Below are 17,742 nucleotides of genomic sequence, written 5' to 3' on the forward strand. Positions count from 1 at the left end.
CCCGTACGGTTTTGAAGCTCTTCGCTTCTTTTCGGATTACAGACCTAACCAATCCCCCTCTACTACCACTCTCCTCCCCCTAGCGGAATTAGTTCTTACTCTCAATAATTTCTCCTTTGGCTCCTCCCACTTCCTCCAAACCAAGGGTGTAGCCATGGGCACCCGTATGGGTCCCAGTTATGCCTGCCTTTTTGTTGGCTTTGTGGAACAGTCTTATGTTTCAAGTCTATATGGGTATCCGCCTCCCTCTTTTCCTTCGCTACATCGACGACTGCATTGGTGCTGCCCCCTACATGCATGCTGAGCTTGTTGACTTCATTAACCTTGCCTCCAACTTTTACCCTGCCGTCAAATTTACCTGGTCCATTTCCAACCCCTCCCTCCCCTTTCTTGATCTTTCTGTCTCCATCTCTGGAGACAGCTTATTTACTGATATCCACTATAAGCCTACAGACTCTCACAGCTACCTGGACTATTCCTCTTCCCACCTTGTCTCTTGCAAAAATGCTATCCCCTTCTCACAATTCCTACGTCTCCGCTGTATCTGCTCTCAGGATAAGGCTTTTCATTCCAGGACGAAGGAGATGTCTTCCTTTTTTAAACAAAGGGGCTTCCCTTCTTCCACCATCAACTCTGCTCTCAATCGCATTTCTCCCATTTCCCGCACATCTGCCCTCACCCCATCCGCCCGCTACCCCACTCGGGATAGGGTTCCCCTTGTCCTCACCTACCACCCCACCAGCCTCCAGGTCCAATGTATAATTCTCCGTAACTTCCGCCACCTCCAACGGGATCCCACTACCAAGCACAGCTTTCCCGCCCCTTCTTTCTGCTTTCTGCAGGGATCGCTCCCTACGCGACTCCTTTGTCCACTCGTTTCCCCCCCTCCTCCATCCCTTCCCACCAATCTCCCTCCTGGCATTTATCCTTGTAAGCGGAACAAGTGCTACACCTGCCCTTACACTTCCTCCCTCACCACAATTCAGGGCCCCAGACAGTCTTTCCAGGTGAGGCGACACTTCACTTGTGAATCGGCTGGTGTGGTATACTGCGTCCGGTGCTCCCAATGTGACCTTTTATATATTGGTGAGGCCCAACGCAGAACGGGAGACCGTTTCGCTGAACACCTACGCTCGGTCCGCCAGAGAAAGCAGGATCTCCCAGTGGCCACACATTTTAATTCCATGTCCCATTCCCATTCTGATATGTCTGTCCATGGCCTCCTCCACTGTCAAGATAAAGCCACACTCAGGTTGGAGGAACAACACCTTCTATAACGGCTAGGTAGCCTCCAACCTGATGGCATGAACGTTGACTTCTCTAACTTCCGTTAATGCCCCTCCCCCTTCTTACCCCATCCCTGATGTATTTAGTTGTTTGCCTGTACTCCATCTCCCTCTGGTGCTTCCCCCCCACCCCTTCTTTCTCCTGAGGCCTCCTGTCCCATGATCCTTTCCCTTCTCCAGCTCTGTATCACTTTCGCCAACCACCTTTCCAGCTCTTAGCTTCATCCCACCCTCTCCGGTCTTCTATCATTTCGCATTTTCCCCTCCCCCCACTACTTTCAAATCTCTTACTATCTTTCCTTTCAGTTAGTCCTGACGAAGGGTCTCGGCCCAAAATGTCGACAGTGCTTCTCCTTATAGATGCTGCCTGGCCTGCTGTGTTCCACCAGCATTTTGTGTGTGTTAACTGACTCATTGTTTCCTTGCGGCCCAGTGGTTGGAGACCACTGAAGTACACTGTGTAGTGCGGGGGAGCTATACGCATGCATGCTGGGCAGAAAGAATGGAACTAAAACCCCGCAACCCGGAAACAGTCTCTAAACGGTCTTTGTGTATTTGTTTTTTTTTGGGGGGGATCTACTGGGAAAGTCTCTAAGATTGACCAGTTGATCGCGATTGACGGGTTGGCGACCACTAGTTTAAACCATTCTCAACAGCTCTAGTTAACTTGCCCGCAAGACTATTGGTCTCCCTGAGATTCAAATGTAACCTATCCTTTTTGTGCAGGTCACACCTGCTCAGCAGAGGTCCCAATTTTCCAAAAATCTGAATCCTTGCACCTGCTTCTGCTGTGCATATATCTGCCACCTCTTCCTAGTTCTATCCTCACTGTCACATGGCACATGCAGCAATCTGAAGATAACTACCTTGAAGTCCAGCTGTACAGCTTTCTTCCTAACTCACTGCATTCTTTTTTCGGGACCACCTCCCTTTTTCTTCTTATGTTGTTGGTTCCAAAATGTACCACAACTTCTGGCTGTTCACCCTCCTTCCCAGGATTTTGTGGACGTGTTCAGAAACAGCATGGAGCCTGGCATCTGGGACGCAAAGTACCATCTGTGTTTCTATTTTGCATCCACAGAATCGTTTATCTGTCCCCCTAACTATAGAGTCTCCTATTACTGCTGCCCCTATTATTGTTGAGGGGGACAACCACAGGGGTGCTCTTCAATATCTGATATTTTTCCTTCTCCTGACAGTCACTCATTTATCTGTCCCCTGTAGCTTTGGGGTGATTACTTGCCTGTAGCTTCTATCACCTCTTCACTTCCTCTAACAAGCCGAAGGTCATCGAGCCACAGCTCAAGTTCTTTAAATGGTTTCTAAGAAGCTGCATCTTGATGCATCTGGTGCAGATGTGGTCATCGGGGAGTCTGGTAGTCTGGGAAACCCACAATTGAAACCCAGAACACTGTCCCTGTAGATATACCCCCTATTCTCTCAAGAGTTAAATAAGAAAGAAGAAATGAACTTGCATCTACCTGTTCTCACCAAAGCCCTGTTGAGCTAAAGCCTTACCACCCTGACTCAGACTGCTCACATGATGACCGTTCTGCTACACAGTACCCGTCTTTTCTGGAGACTGGGTTTTCAAGGTTCTTTGCTGTGTGTGGTTAAAATGTGTCGATGTTTGAGCCACTCACCCTCATCGTGCCTTGTATGTAGAATTCAGCTATTTTTTTTCCCTTGTTTTATGCCACTGCCATGATGTCATCTAGAGCCTGATGGTAAGACCCAAATTGGGTATCGGGGGTGGGGGGGGGGGGTGGTTTGTCAAGCCTATGCAGGTACGTCAACATTGTGAGGAAGTTAGATCAAGGGAGATAAATAAAAGGTTGGAAAAAAATCAGTTGGGATTAGATTCCATACTTCATTTAAGTAGAATAAGGATTACTTGATTTTTGAATTTAAACATAGCAGTCCGTACTTAATTCTGACATGCTGAGCATTTCCTAATTCTGGGTTATGAATATACATGGTTTTTCTGTTTGTATGTTTGATCAAGATGTCATTCATTCTGCAAAGGAGTGGTACATCTCAGAATCAGAATCAGGTTTATTATCACCAGCATGTGATGTGAAATGTGTTAACTTCGCTGCAGCAGTTCAATGCAATACATAATATAGAAGAAAAATAATAAATAAATAAGTAAATCTTATTCAGTATACTTTATACAGTACATGTAGATTAAATGGATTGAAAATTGTGCAAAAAAACAGAAATACTATATATTTTTAAAAAGTGAGGTAGTGTCCAAGGGTTCAATGTCCACTTAGGAATTTGATAGCAGAGGGGAAGAAGCTGTTCCTGAATCACTGAGTGTGTGCCTTCAGGCTTCTATACCTCCTACCTGATGGTAACAGTGAGAAAAAGGCATGCCCTGGGTGCCTGAGGTCCTTAATAATGGACACGGCCTTTCTGAGACACCGCTCCTTGAAGATGTCCTGGGTACTTTGTAGGTTAGTACCCAAGATGGAGCTGACTAGATTTTCACATTTAATTGCATTATTGGGTGATGGAAATTGCTGGTCTGTAGAAAAAGTGGTGAAGTTATCATTTGAAGAATACTTTGCAATAAATTAACTTTTGATCACTAAGTTCTGTGTGGCACATAAGAGGGGAATAGGTTACAGGAAATGTGGGCAGGGTTTAGGACTGATGGGTTATGCTCTGGAGCATGGCTTCCTGTGCTAGCAGCCTTCTATGTTGTAGGAAATGCAAGGTAAATGTTATTGACAAAAACTGCTTTTCCAACTTAGATTGTTAGGCATGCGACATAGTTAAACTGTTGAAACTGTTCTTCCCATCTAATCTTTGAAACAGGTATAAACTTCAAATATGTTTTTATTATGTACCATGGAGCTGGTAGAAATGTATAGCATTTCAAATATGAATATATTTGATCCATATAAATATTGGTTGGAACTTAAAAACTCAAATGAAAATGTAAGTGTGAAAGACAATTTAACCCATCAAGCCTAGCCTTACATAAAATCATGAGAAGATTGGAGCTGTAGACTCCTTCGGCCCTCAAGCCTACCTCACCACTCAGTATGATCCTGGCTAATCCTGCCTTGGGCCTTGCCTCCTTTTCTATGTCAGTTACTGTTTACTTTGCACAATTTATTGTTATCCATCCATTTCATTTCGTTAAAAAAACTAATGGATTGAAGTCCGGTGAAAATGAAAAGCATAATTTTGTACATATTTCAACATTTTCTGTGGCCTTTTTAATGTAAAAAGACCATAGGAACTGTATATTTTTAAAATCTATTTAGGTGGATTTTATTCTGAAATACTTCACATTGCAAATTTTCTATAGTCCTTTGTGTTGATGATGACTTACTCCACTCCATTCCACTTTTCTGTATGGGAGATTGCTGTGGAGATTGTTCATGATTCAAAGTCTACCATAAGTGGGTGAATTGTTTGGGATGTTTCTTGCTTCTGTGGGCTCTTGTTGTAGGAACTTGCTGCTGTCCCTTCCTTGAATGCCTCTCTTTTTTAAGTGGTGATGGATCAGGGTGATCATGAGTTGGTGAGGATATTACATTCCCTTCCCCCCCACCCCACCACAGAAGCTTTTGAACATTTTTGTTTGTTCTTCATTGTCCTTCTGGAAGTCTCTTGCTGTGATGTAGCTTGAGTTTATTTTGGACATGCTGATCCAAAACCACTGGAACTGGTTGAGTGCCTCATTTTTGATGGTGTTACCCTCAAGAGCATTTAATTGATTTGCTAATACTGTTGATTTGGACGATTTAGTAGAACCAATAATGGTACTGCTCCACCAGTGGCACGAGAATCTAGATCTTGTGGAAAACACATTGCATCTCAAAATCACTGGTAGATTGTTTTTCTTCCTATAGGACATTGAACAGTACAGACGGGAATATGCCCTTCTGCCCACAATATCTATTCTGATCACATTGCCAAATTAAAACTAATGGTGTACATCCCTCTCTTTCCTGCCTATTCATGTGCCCATCCAAAATGCCTCTTAAACATATACTATCTTATCTGCTTCTACCACCTCACCAGTAGTGTGTTACATGTTCCTACACTGTGCTTTAAAATAAAGAATGTTTACCTTGTAAATCTCCTTTAAGCTGTCCCCATCTCACTTTAAAGCTCTCTGGTATTGGAAAATGATTGACTATATACCCTATTTGTGTTTCTTAAAACTTAGTGATCTGGTTGCTCCTTGGCCTCCGATGTTCCAGAGCTGTGGTCCCCAACCACCGGGCCGCAAGGAAACAATATGATTTGGCGATATGAAACGATACGATTCAGCTGCACCTTTCCTCATTCCGTCATGCCCACTGTTGAACTTGAATGCACGGGAGGTCATCAGTTGCCTAATCGCAGTGATACCCTCGCGCCAGGGATCACTGGTTGACCTCGGGTAACCGGCTGCCTTGAGCGGTCGGTGAGAAGTGCCGTTGATACGGCTTGGAGCATGGATAGATGGGCGCCACCTCTAAGCCTGTTTAGCACACCGAATGTTCGTGGGGAACCCAGTGCTAAAGTATCTGCAGACGACTTAATTCGGGCTCGGTTTTGTAAATAGCAGAGCGGCTACCTCGCTGCAATCTACTGAAAGTCCTCCCTCGAGCCAAACTTTTGTCGGCCGCTCTCTCCGGACTGCAACAGCCGCGGCCCCGGTATGGGGACCTCCGGCCCTTACCTTGTCCTCTCACTGGTGCAATTATTTTATATGTTCCTACAAGGATAATATGCGCTGTATATTTAATATCCAAACATTACTTAAAATGTTATGATGCTATTGATTTTTAAGTGAGTTATAATTGACTTATCACTATATTCATGCGAGGAAAATATGTGCTGTGTGTTTAATATTAAATTTGTCAGATAAACCCTTTTAGAAACAAAATTGAGTGTATTAGCCACTTATAAGTGACTTACACCTATATTCTGTTCGTGATTAACACCCCCATCTGGTCGGCCGGTCTGCAAGAATATTGTCAATATTAAACTGGTCTGTGGTGCAAAAAAGGCTGGTGAGCCCTGTTCCAGAGAAAACAATCTCAAGTTTGCCCAACGTTTCCTTTTTCAAATCCGGGCAACAACCTTGTGAACCTAAAAACTCCAAATGTGGCCTAACCAAAGTTTTATATAGCTTGCAACATGACTTCTTTTTACATGGTTCAGTTTATTATCAGAGAATATATACAGTTTACAACCTGAAATTCTTATTCTGTGCAGACTTGTTCTCAATGCCTAATGAAGGCAAGCATACCAGACACATCCTTTAGCACCCCATCCAATTGTGCGTCACTTTCAGGGAGGAATGGACTCGTAACCCAAGATCTCTCTGTACAACAATGTTCCCAAAAGTCCTGCCATTTATTTTCCTCTTGCATTTGACATCCCAAAATGCTGTACTTATATGTATCTGCTTAAAACTCCATCTGCCTTTTTCCTGCCCATATTTTCAACTGATCTAAAGTTCAAAGTACGTTATTATCATAGTATGTATACCAAGTACAACCTTGGGATTCTTCATCTTGCAGGCAGCCACAAAACAAAGAAACACATCAGACTTCACAAAAAAGAACCCAAAATGTGAAAACAATCCACAGAATGTGAACTGCAGAGTCCCCAAAAGTCATTCCGCAGCCATGCAGCCAGTTCAGCACTACAGATGGCCATAGTAGTGGAGCTAGGTTCAGCGTTGAGGCGAGTGCCGATGGCTGCAACTGCAGAGTTAGTTCGGCACTGAGGTGCGTAAAGCCTCCTGGAGCAGTGAGCTGAACACTGGTTTGTCCTCCATCCAAGGCCTCGACATCTTAATCTTTTAATCTGGTTTATGGCTCAATTCAGCTAAACATCAGTTCATTATCTGCCCTCAGGCCCCACCACTTCAGTCCAGCCTGAGTTCAGTTCAGCCCATTCCGGCAATGGCCACCACAACCGTACCTGTATTCTCAAAAGTCCAGTTTGCTGAATATTTCAGCATGCCACAAAAAACAGCAGGTCAAAAGTGTGCTTTGGTTCAAAAGCACATCACCCAGTGGGAAATTGCAGGCTGTAGATTACAGTAATCATAGTCCTGAAAATATATATTTAGAATCGTTAGTTTTTTTTTGCTGCCTGCAAAGCGTTGCTGTGTCTCACCATCTTCGCAGAACCAAGTTCTAGATCCTGTTGTATCCTTTGACAACCTTTTCTCACTATCCATAACTTTGCCAATTTTTGTGTTGTCTGTAAACTTGCTAATCATCCCACGTACATTTTCATCCAAATCATAAACTCAGAGGTTGTTAGTTACTTTCTAATTCTTTCCTCCTGTTACTTTTTTCCTCATTCCTTCATTTTATTTATTTATACCCAATTTGTCTTTAGTTAATTATTTTACTTTTTTCCTGTTTCTTTTATCACCCTTGTTTATGGTATTACATGATTAGTCTCGCAGTTGAATAAAGATGCAAATGTCCCATTGACTTGGCGTGCTTATAATAATCATGGATTTCAAGTGTGTTACGCACGGTAAAATTCCAGTCTAATGGTCTCACGGGTTTAGAAAGCATGTACATAAGTGCACAAATTATATGCAAGCTATTTTTTTCCACTTGTCTTTTACATTGGTACTCCTGATATGGCATCCTCTACATCAGTGAGACCCAACTAAGACTGGGGACAGCTTTGTCGAGCACCTTAACTCCTTCCACAGCAAGCAGGATTTCCTAGTGAAAGACCATTTTTATTCTAGTTCCAAACCCCATTCCTATTCAATTGTTGGTCCATTGCCTCCTATACTGAGACGCCTCTCAGAAGGAATATAAGGTGTTGGTATGATAATTGATTTCTCTAACTTATGGTAATTTTTGCCCCTTCCACTTCTATCTTCTTCCGTTCCCCAGTCTGGCTGTCCTCTTACCACTTCTCACATGCCTGTCACATCCACCTGGTGCCCCTTCCCCCTTCCTTTTCTCCCATGGTCCACTCTCCTCTACTATCAAATTCCTTCTTCAGCCCTTTACTTTTCCACCTATCGCATCCCAGCTTCTTACTTCATTCCCCCCCTTAACCAATCGACAGATGACGCAATAGCCACAGTTCTATACACCATCCTTACACATCTGGAGAAGAATGCTTATGTGAGAATGTTCTTGGGCTACAGTTCAGTATTCAACACCATAATTTCCTCCAGGCTTGACGAGAAGCTTAGAGACCTCAGCCTTCACCCTGCCTTGTGCTGCTGGATCCTGGACTTCCTGTTAGATCACCGGCAGGTAGTAAGAGTGGGCTCCCTCACCTCTGACCCTCAGCACAGGAACTCCTCGGGGCTGTGTACTAATCCCCCTCCTTTACTCACTGTATACTCATGACTGTGTCACCACCCATAGCTCCAATCTGCAATTTAAATTTGCTTACATAAATACATTATCTCAAATAATAATGAGGCAGACTACGGAGAAGTCATCACCCTGACACAGTGGTGTCATGAAAAAAAACTCTCCCTCAATGTCAGAAGAACAAAGGAGCTGGTTGTGGACTACAGGAGAAATGGAGACAGGCTAGCCCCTATTGACATCAGTGGATCTGGGTTTGAGGATGAACAGCTTTAAGTTCCTTGGCATCCACATCACCGAAGGCCTCACGTTTGTACATACTGGCTGGCTTAGTGGTGAAAAACGTCCAGTGACACCTCTTTCACCTCAGATGGTGGAAGTAGTTTGGCATCAATCCCCAAATCTTAAGGACTTTCTACAGGGGCACAGTTGAGAGCATACTGGACTGGCTGCATCACTGCCTGGTATGGGAACTGTATTTCCCCAAATTGCAGGACTTTGTGGTGCAGACAGTCCAGTGCATCTGTAGATGTGAACTTCCCACTATTCAGGACATTTACAGAGACGGGTGTGTAAAAAGGGCCCAAATCACCCCAACCACAAACTGTTCCAGCTGCTACCATACAGGAAACTGTACCACAGCATAAAAGCCTCCGGGACAGATTCTTCCACTGGGCCATCAAGCTGATTACATAAAGATTTTTACTCCTCATGTATGTGAAGGATGTAAGAAATAGTCAATTCAAGTCACCCACCTGGCTTCACTTATCACTTTCTGACTCCTTCCTCTCCCCCCACCACCTTATTCTGGCTTCTCCCCCTTTCCAGTTCTGATGAAGGTCCTGGGCCAAAATGCTGACTCTTTTTCCCTTTCCATAGATGCTGCTTGATTGAGTACAGGAGTTGGGATATTTGTCTTAAGACATTGGTGAAGCCAAATTTGCAGTTCTGGTCACCTACCTGTAGGAAAGATATCAATAATGAAAGATACAGAGGAAACTTACATGCATGTAGCAAGGACTATAGGGCCTGAGTTATAGGCAAAGGTTGAATTGGTTAGGACTTTATTCCATGGAGCACAGGTGAATAAAGAGAGATTTGATGGAGGTATACAAATTGAGTTATAGACAGAATAAATGCAACCAGGCTGTCTCCACTGAGCTTGAGTGAGACCAAAACTAAAGGTCATATGTTGAGAGTGAAAAGTTAAATATTTAAAGGAAACCTGAGTGGGAGCTTCTTCACTCAGAAGGCAGTGCAAGTGTGGAACGAACTGCCAGCAGAAGTGGTGGATGCAGGTTCAATTCCGATATTCAAGAGAAGTTTCGATAGGTGCATGAATGAGAGGGGTAGGTATGGAGAGCTATGAATATGAAGTGTGGATCATTGGCATTAGGCAGAATTGGTTTGGCAGGTCTAAATGGGTCAAAGGGCCTGTTTATGTGCTGTTGTGCTCTATGGCTCAAAGTCAAGGATTGTGTTTGCTAAATAGTTGAGGGTTGTTAAGATGCTATGACTTATATTATACTACTATGCTGTACTACTTCCATTTGTAGGACTACTTGAAGAAAATGATATCTTCAGAAATGCTCAAGCTGGTGTTCTTATTAGCACAAATAGTCATCCTGTGTTGCGAAAGAACAGGATATTCGATGGATTTGCAGCAGGTTTGTAACTTTTAATTTGTAGACGTTGGGGTCAAGTTCTCTTAATTGCTGAGTGACATTGTTTAATGTGAGCAAATGTATTGAATTACAAAGTATCAGTTGGCCTTGGATAGGAAATAGCAATACTATCGCCATATATGTGCTTTTTGGTACAGGTGTCCCCTGCTTTATGAATGTTCACTTTACACCACTTTGCTTTTACAAAAGACCTACATTAGTAACCTGTTTTCACATGACAGAGGATTTTTGCTTTTAAGTAAATTTTTCCCATATAAATTAATGGTTCTTTGCTTTACACTATTTCGGCTAAAGAAAGGTTTCATAGGAACACTACCTTTGTAAAGGAGGGGACACTTGGTACAAAGACTAGATTTTAATACAATTGTGACTTACTGCTGTCTAATGGAATTTATGGAACAGATTCATAATCCCATGCCTTTTGTGATATTCTTTGTAGAAATTTGCTGGAAAGTTGTTCTGTGTGAAGTGTTTGTGATTTTGAAGGAAGCTTATATGTTACTTTAGTACCTTGAATTTCTATATTACTAGGGAAATTCAAAAAGGGCTAATTTTAAATGTAATTGATTTCCTTCCATATGTTATCTTTATCAATTTTGTGAGCTCTGACTTGTGGTTGAATTATCTTGTGCTAATCAACTGAATTGGTAAATAATGAGGTAACCAGAAAGTCCACTGTTCATTGTAAATTACAATTCCAGTTATAGATAATCATTCATCTTGTTTTGCAGGTATTGAAATAACAAATCATGCTACAGCTACTTTAGAAAACAATCAGATTTTTAATAACCGGTTTGGAGGGTTGTTTCTGGCATCTGGTGTAAATGTTTCAATGAAAGGTATAAAACTTTTACACTAAATGATATCTTTTCCTTACTGATAAAAGTGGGATATGTTGGATATAGGAGTAAGGAAGTATGTCCTATACAGATGTCTGTAATTCTTACGGCAATTGTACGTGGCCTTGGTGAGAATATACACCAATTATTATGTACAGTTTCATTCTTATGAAAGGGTGGAATAGAAGGAATGTAGCCAAGATTCACTGGATTAATTCCAAGGATGGTGGATTTTTAGTTTGAAAAAAGTTAAATAGACTAGATTCTTCAATTTAAAAGAATGAGACATCTCATTAAAACTTAAAACAATCTTGTGGAGATTTTACGTTAATGCAGGATGAACATTTCTCTTGGCTGAGGAAACTAGGACTGCCCAGGGGACATTGATTTAGAGTTAAGTTGTTCAGGAATGAGATGTCATTCAGAAGTTTGTGAACTTTTTACATTTAATGTTGCTTCAGTTAATGCAACTGCCTCATAGATACAGCAGTCCAGTCTTGATTGTGATCTCTGGCACTATTTGTATTAAGTTTGCACATTCACTTTGTGTCCGTGTCTTTCCTCTCACATTCCTAATGCATACTGCTTGTTAAGTTGATTGGCCATTTTAAATTATTACTTAATCAGCTTTATTATCACTGATGTGTGCTGTGAAATTGGTAGTTTTGCAGCAGCAAAATTTGCAAAGAAAATAAATAAATAATGCAGTAAGGAATAACTTGGTAATATTTAATGGCCTGTTCAGATAGGAGTTGAGGGGATATTAACAGCTGAGTTAGAGGACTGGGATAAGGTGGAAGGGTAGTTTTTAGAATCATTAAGGATTCAATGGACTGAAAGGCCTTCAGTATAATTGGTTATTATGTATATTCAAGAGTAAGATCAATTTTTATCCAAACATCGGGGGAACCCAGGGTTGTGGAAAAATAATGCTGTGATTTTATTCAATGACAGAACATATTTGATGATATAGCCAAGTATTTACTATCCAGATCAGAATTATCAACCTGTCTACATTTTATCTTAATAATTATTTGAGTCTATTTTTAAAAACATTTTTCCTCTTTGTTCCCATAATTTTTAGTATTTAGAATAGACACATTAGTTAACCCTGTAATAACATGTGAAGTTCCAGTGCCTAAACTGCAAGCAGCAGATCTCATTTGCCTGCTGTACTGCATTGAAATTTTCATTAAGTTGCACCTAGTTCCTTGGTGCCAATTCTGATAAGAAATATGAAGAAAGTGTGTATAAATTCTACTTTTTGAATTGTATTCCTCAAACAACACCTGCAATATGTTTAATGACATCAAACATTGGAATGTATTCAAGTGTGCAGTATACACGATTGTCATTGATAATTTAAAATAAACTGGATATTCTCTTAGCCTCCTGGCTTGCCAACATTGGAAAAATAATTTATCTAATTATTCATTGAACAGAGATTGTTTGACATCGCAATCCATAAAATAAATTGCCCCATCTGGGAGTGCTCACAGTGGAAGCAATTCTGGCCTGAATCCTCTAAAATTTGAACCCATTAAGTTGGTGGCTAAATGCATATTTCATGAATGCTTCACATTCTTGCCCCAGCTTTTCAGATATGAGCCCCAGCAAGGTTATTTTGGTTGGGTTTTATGCAAGACCTAATATCCTAACTATACCTATGTGTAGATAGTTGTTCTAGTCAACAGCATTTGTCAGCTTTCAGTACTAGTGTTTTATATATGCCTGAGCACCAGCGTTGATTTTTGGTTTCAGTGTTGAGCTGTGTCATGGTGAGATAGGATAGTGGAGAGAGGTGGATTGTATTGGCAGAAGCTGAAACTATTTCTGCTGGTCAGTGGAAGGTTTATTAAGCTATGGATGATTTTGAGGTAGGCTGGAATTCTAAATCAGATTACTCATTAAAACTGTCATATTTACAATTGTGCAAGCATAGCGAGTTCAACTTGAGCTTTGAAATAAAATTCTGTGAACTTAATGATAGAACACTTCGAAGGGAGAAGTACACCAAGCTGAGAAAGGGGTTGAAGTAATAAATTGACTTAGCAGATAAAGGAACTAAATTAGAAGTTATTATCTGTAACATGATGGCTCTTTCCTCTCTTAAGACAACAAAATTATGAATAATCAAGATGCCATTGAGAAGGCTGTTAACAGAGGCCAATGTTTGTATAAGATATCCAGTTACACCAGCTACCCCATGCACGATTTTTACAGGTAAATTTCATGGTATCTCAAATTTGTCTTTGGGTTAAATATCCTGTTTTGAATTTAACATTTAATGCCAGTTCTCTTTTTTTTAATTGTATCAGGTGTCACACCTGCAATACAACGGACCGAAATGCAATCTGTGTAAACTGCATTAAAAAGTGCCATCAAGGACATGATGTGGAATTTATTAGACACGATAGGTCAGTATTGTATAGAAAACATTCACTATTTACTTATCATAAATGTTTGGAGCAATGACTTTGGGATTTCTAAGACAGCCAGGTTATTTGTCTAATGTTCTGTTTACTACATTCAGCTATTGTTCCTTTGTTCTAAATGCAACAAAAATAAAAACGTGTAGTATTGTGCTGTTTTACTTTTTAGTAGTTGATGTTTTACAGAATTAGTATAGTAATAATCCAATGTCTGAAATTTCTTGCTTTTGTTAGGAATGAAACTTGATACAATAGCCACAAATTTGTTCATAATTCTTTCTCAGTAGCTTGATTCCATCATTCCTGTGGTGTTCTGCAAAAGCTCAGGTAGTATTAAGAAACGGTTGCTTGAATGAGTGAGGAGGGGAGACTTTTGTTTTTGGAAATGTTCTGGTGACACTAAAACCAGTACATTCTGGCCCAATTAGCCAAAGTTTTGCAGAAATAGTTTAAAAAGGTATAAAATAAGGCAAACTACTGTGTACCTAAGTAACAAATTGTGTATTTCAATGAAGTATAGAATAAATTAGAACACTACCAAAATTTCTGAGGCCCTGTTTTGGTCAGGGTTGACTATGGATATTATGTCCTAGCTGTCAATGTTATATGCAAGCCAGGGCAGTATGATACACAAGTTGTTGCTTACACAGCAGGCTTCTCCCCTCCGTTCAGCTGAGGAATCCACAGGAACGGCAGATTGGCGCTGGCGGCCCCACAGGAGTGGCCAGTCAGTGTTGGACTGCCTTAGGGACTCCAGCTCCAGTATTTTTCCTTGGGGTTTACTACCAAAGCCTTCCTCATAAGTAGGCATAGCCACAAGGCAGCAGACATTTGAAATCAGTTTTCCTTCTAGGTGAACTATGACTGACGAGCCCCATCTGCCCAAAGCAACAGATTTTAAAGTACAAATAACCTGCCCTTGCTCTGTCTGTCAGTGGAATCAGTTCTGCTGGGTTTAGTAGTTAAGCCACATATGAAGGCCAGGAGCTGGACTTGGTTGTCGGGGCCAACTGAGATGCACACCATTGGGAACTTTCAATAAGTAGTTAGGAGCCTGACCTCAATACTACCTCCTCCAGCTATATCAATGTTAAGGAACCACAGCAACTACTGCCGTACTATAAAACCGTATATTAGTTCCTCATAGTTATTGAAAGAGGAATTCACTTAGCCTACACTGTTATTTTAATTTACTGTAAAGAACAAAATCAGTGCGGACTCCTAGTCCTGATAGAGAACTGCCTTCAAGCAGTGCGTTTCACAATTGCATCCTCCAAATCTTCATTTTAATTGTAACATTGAAGATGATTGTCAATACCTTCCAATTGTTTGGAGTTCCTAATCTGTTGAAGTAGTGAAATCCTTTCATTTTCTCCCAGCCATTTCTGGCATCTCCAAGCCTGAACTCTTGACACCATCAAGAGGAAAAGAATTCTTTTTTTTCTTTTCTAAATCTTTTTATTAATATTAGTAATATGGACAGAATACAGATGATATATTGAAGAGGAAAAGAATTCTAACTTGCCTGTTTGTTACTTGCCAACTGCCAGTGACAAAAATCACAGCTCCTCAACCACAAACATGCAAGTGACACTATTTAAAAGTTGTCCTTCTAAGCACGTTTGTCTAATGGCCACATGATGTGCATGTGACAGGCACTGATTAGAAAGGGTTCAGCAAGTCTCCCGTCCCAATTAAGTGATAGTTCCAAATAATCCGGCTATTTTCTTGGTAAATGACTGAAATCCACTGTCCATTTAAGTGCTCTAGTAAATATCCAATATACAAGTAAATCCTATTGTTTTATAAATGGAAAATATTCATGAAAGTTTTGTTACAGGGCAAACTTCTGCTTGGTTATTCTCCCTCTGTCCCTACTGATCTTCCTTTAAGGTCTTTACAGATTCATACTCCAGCTGTGCTCCACTTAATAAAGTTGATCCATGAAATACTTTTGTACTCTGAAAATTAGAAATTCCAGAATACCAGTGCCATTTTTGTTAACCACTTTTTCAAACTACCTTGCGACTTTCAGTGAATTACCCTCTTCTACTCCTTTTCTCAATTTAAGACTTTCTTGACCCTTTCTACCAAAAATACTTGGCAGATGCTAGTTGATGCAAAGCAAAAACCCATTCCAGCAGCCTGTCTCACCACTACCTTGTAACCTCTCGGTTCTTAACTTCAATCCCCTAGCAATGAAAATCAACCTTTTGCAATTCTTCCCAAGACCCTTTCCATAACATCTGCTAGACCCTCACCCACTCACGTAACTATCTCTCTGCAGATATACTGTACCCTCTGCTCAATTTGGTGTTATTAACAAATTTTATGCTAGACTAAGTCCCTTCTTCCAAATCATTAATGAACAGTTGCAGGCCCAGCACCATTCAGTAAGTTTGTCAAACAGGACCTGCCCTTCCTGAATCCTCACTGAGTCTGCTTAATGGAACTATTTCTATTATGTCTTGTTAATTTTTAGAGTATAGTAGAATCATTCTTCCTTTATGCTTCAAGCATTTTCCTGACCCTAGATATAAAGCTAAGTTACCCACCTTTTGCCTACATTCTTTCTTCGGCAATTTTAAATTGATCACTGACATTCCCATCTGTAATCATAAATCTAATTTTAATTATTATATACAAATAAAGTTCAGGCCTGTTATTAAAATTTACGCTCAGGCAAGTATTAAGTCAATTTCCTGAGTGCTTAATGGGGTAGGCATGAAATATTGTAGAGGCCAGATTTCAATGGTGTGTAGGTGCATTTAAGAATGTAGTAGTTAAGGCCATCATAATGGAAAACAAATTCAGGGCCTTTTCCTTTGAGTTAGGTCTTGGAAAACCAACTTCCTGTCCCTATCCCTCATTTGGACAATGAATATCTATAAAATAGAGCAGCAAAACCAATACAATATTAGCTCTATTGGCAATGTATTTAAATAGAACACTGCAATATAAATAAATACTTATTTTTGTTTTCCCTCTCCTTACAGATTTTTCTGTGATTGTGGTGCTGGAACACTTTCAAACCCTTGCACATTAGCTGGAGAACCTACGCATGATACAGACACTTTGTATGATTCTGCCCCACCAATAGAATCCAATACATTGCAACACAATTGAGTTTGTTTATCCTGCCATTCTAATCAAAAGTAACTCCAATTGTACAAAAAAACTCTGGGGGAAGAAATATCATTTGCTCAGATCTTCAGGAAGAATGTCATTTGTACAGCAGTCATGTACATGTGGATGACACAGGAGCCCAGTCTGGTGTTCGGGCAGTGAAGAAAAGGAGCAATCTGCTAACTCAGGATTAAGAGAAGGCTGGGTATAAATAGCATTACTATGGACTAAACAGCAGTGTACTATCCAAGGGACAAAGGCTAACACTGGTTTTTGTACCCTAATTGCCATCTTGTGCAACTGCATTACAATATGCAGGAAAATGACTGCTGACAGTATACAGAACTACAGGAATATGCTACAGCACCTATGGCAAAGGGGTACCGATTGGGTTGGTGTATGTATGAAATTGTGATCTAGCACTTCTATGTTTTGATTTTTAAAAAATATTCAACTGAGACAACTGATTTTAATGCTTTTCTCATGTAGCTTTTTTTGTAAGTTCAAGCAAAACATTGTACTTGAATGTGTCCTGTTTTGTTAGCAGAACTAGACTTGCTGTAAACTATACTCATGTCCCAGTATCTTAAGTTCTTTCTATGAAAGAGAAGAAACACTAATCAATTGTATCCCTGAGCTATTGATTAATTACAGAACATGGATATGTTCTTTTTAAAGTTATTTCCATGTCAAACTTATACTTTGGAGACTGATGGGGCTCAGCATAAAAAATAAAACATCTGAAATAGTATCAGTATTTTCACCCCAGTTAAAGAAATTAAATGTTTCATTACCATGTAAATACTGTTACAAAATGTAACTTCCAGTGCCATTTTGGCAATGCTTCTCCCTGTAATGAAGCATTTAAGTATATATGTACATATACTCAGTCTCTCCTCAATAGCTATTCATTAATGCGTATTGGTGACAGTGGGTAAAATCAACAGCTTGAAAGTGTATGCATGTACCATAACATCCTAGACTTAATATATTGTGGAGTATTCAATAACCATTATGTAGATGCTAGGCAACAATAAAAGGGTTTAATTTCCTAGGAG

The 17,742-nt window shown here is 40.4% G+C and overlaps 1 protein-coding gene across 2 annotated transcripts in view; it reads left to right on the forward strand.

Moving 5' to 3' along the window:
- The window catches only part of fbxo11b (F-box protein 11b), a 124,873-nt gene extending 107,132 nt beyond the window's left edge, over nt 1-17,741 (forward strand). For both annotated transcript variants that reach the window (XM_059985704.1, XM_059985703.1), the window contains 5 exons: nt 10,159-10,269; nt 11,019-11,126; nt 13,241-13,349; nt 13,445-13,543; nt 16,555-17,741. In XM_059985704.1, coding sequence (XP_059841687.1) covers nt 10,159-10,269; nt 11,019-11,126; nt 13,241-13,349; nt 13,445-13,543; nt 16,555-16,684 — 557 coding nt within the window. In that variant the 3' untranslated portion in view covers nt 16,685-17,741. The remainder of the gene's footprint in view (nt 1-10,158; nt 10,270-11,018; nt 11,127-13,240; nt 13,350-13,444; nt 13,544-16,554) is intronic.
- Nucleotide 17,742: the final 1 nt, after the last annotated feature.

This window comes from Hypanus sabinus, chromosome 12 (genome assembly GCF_030144855.1).
Source record: "Hypanus sabinus isolate sHypSab1 chromosome 12, sHypSab1.hap1, whole genome shotgun sequence".
NCBI classification, from domain to species: Eukaryota; Metazoa; Chordata; class Chondrichthyes; order Myliobatiformes; family Dasyatidae; genus Hypanus; species Hypanus sabinus.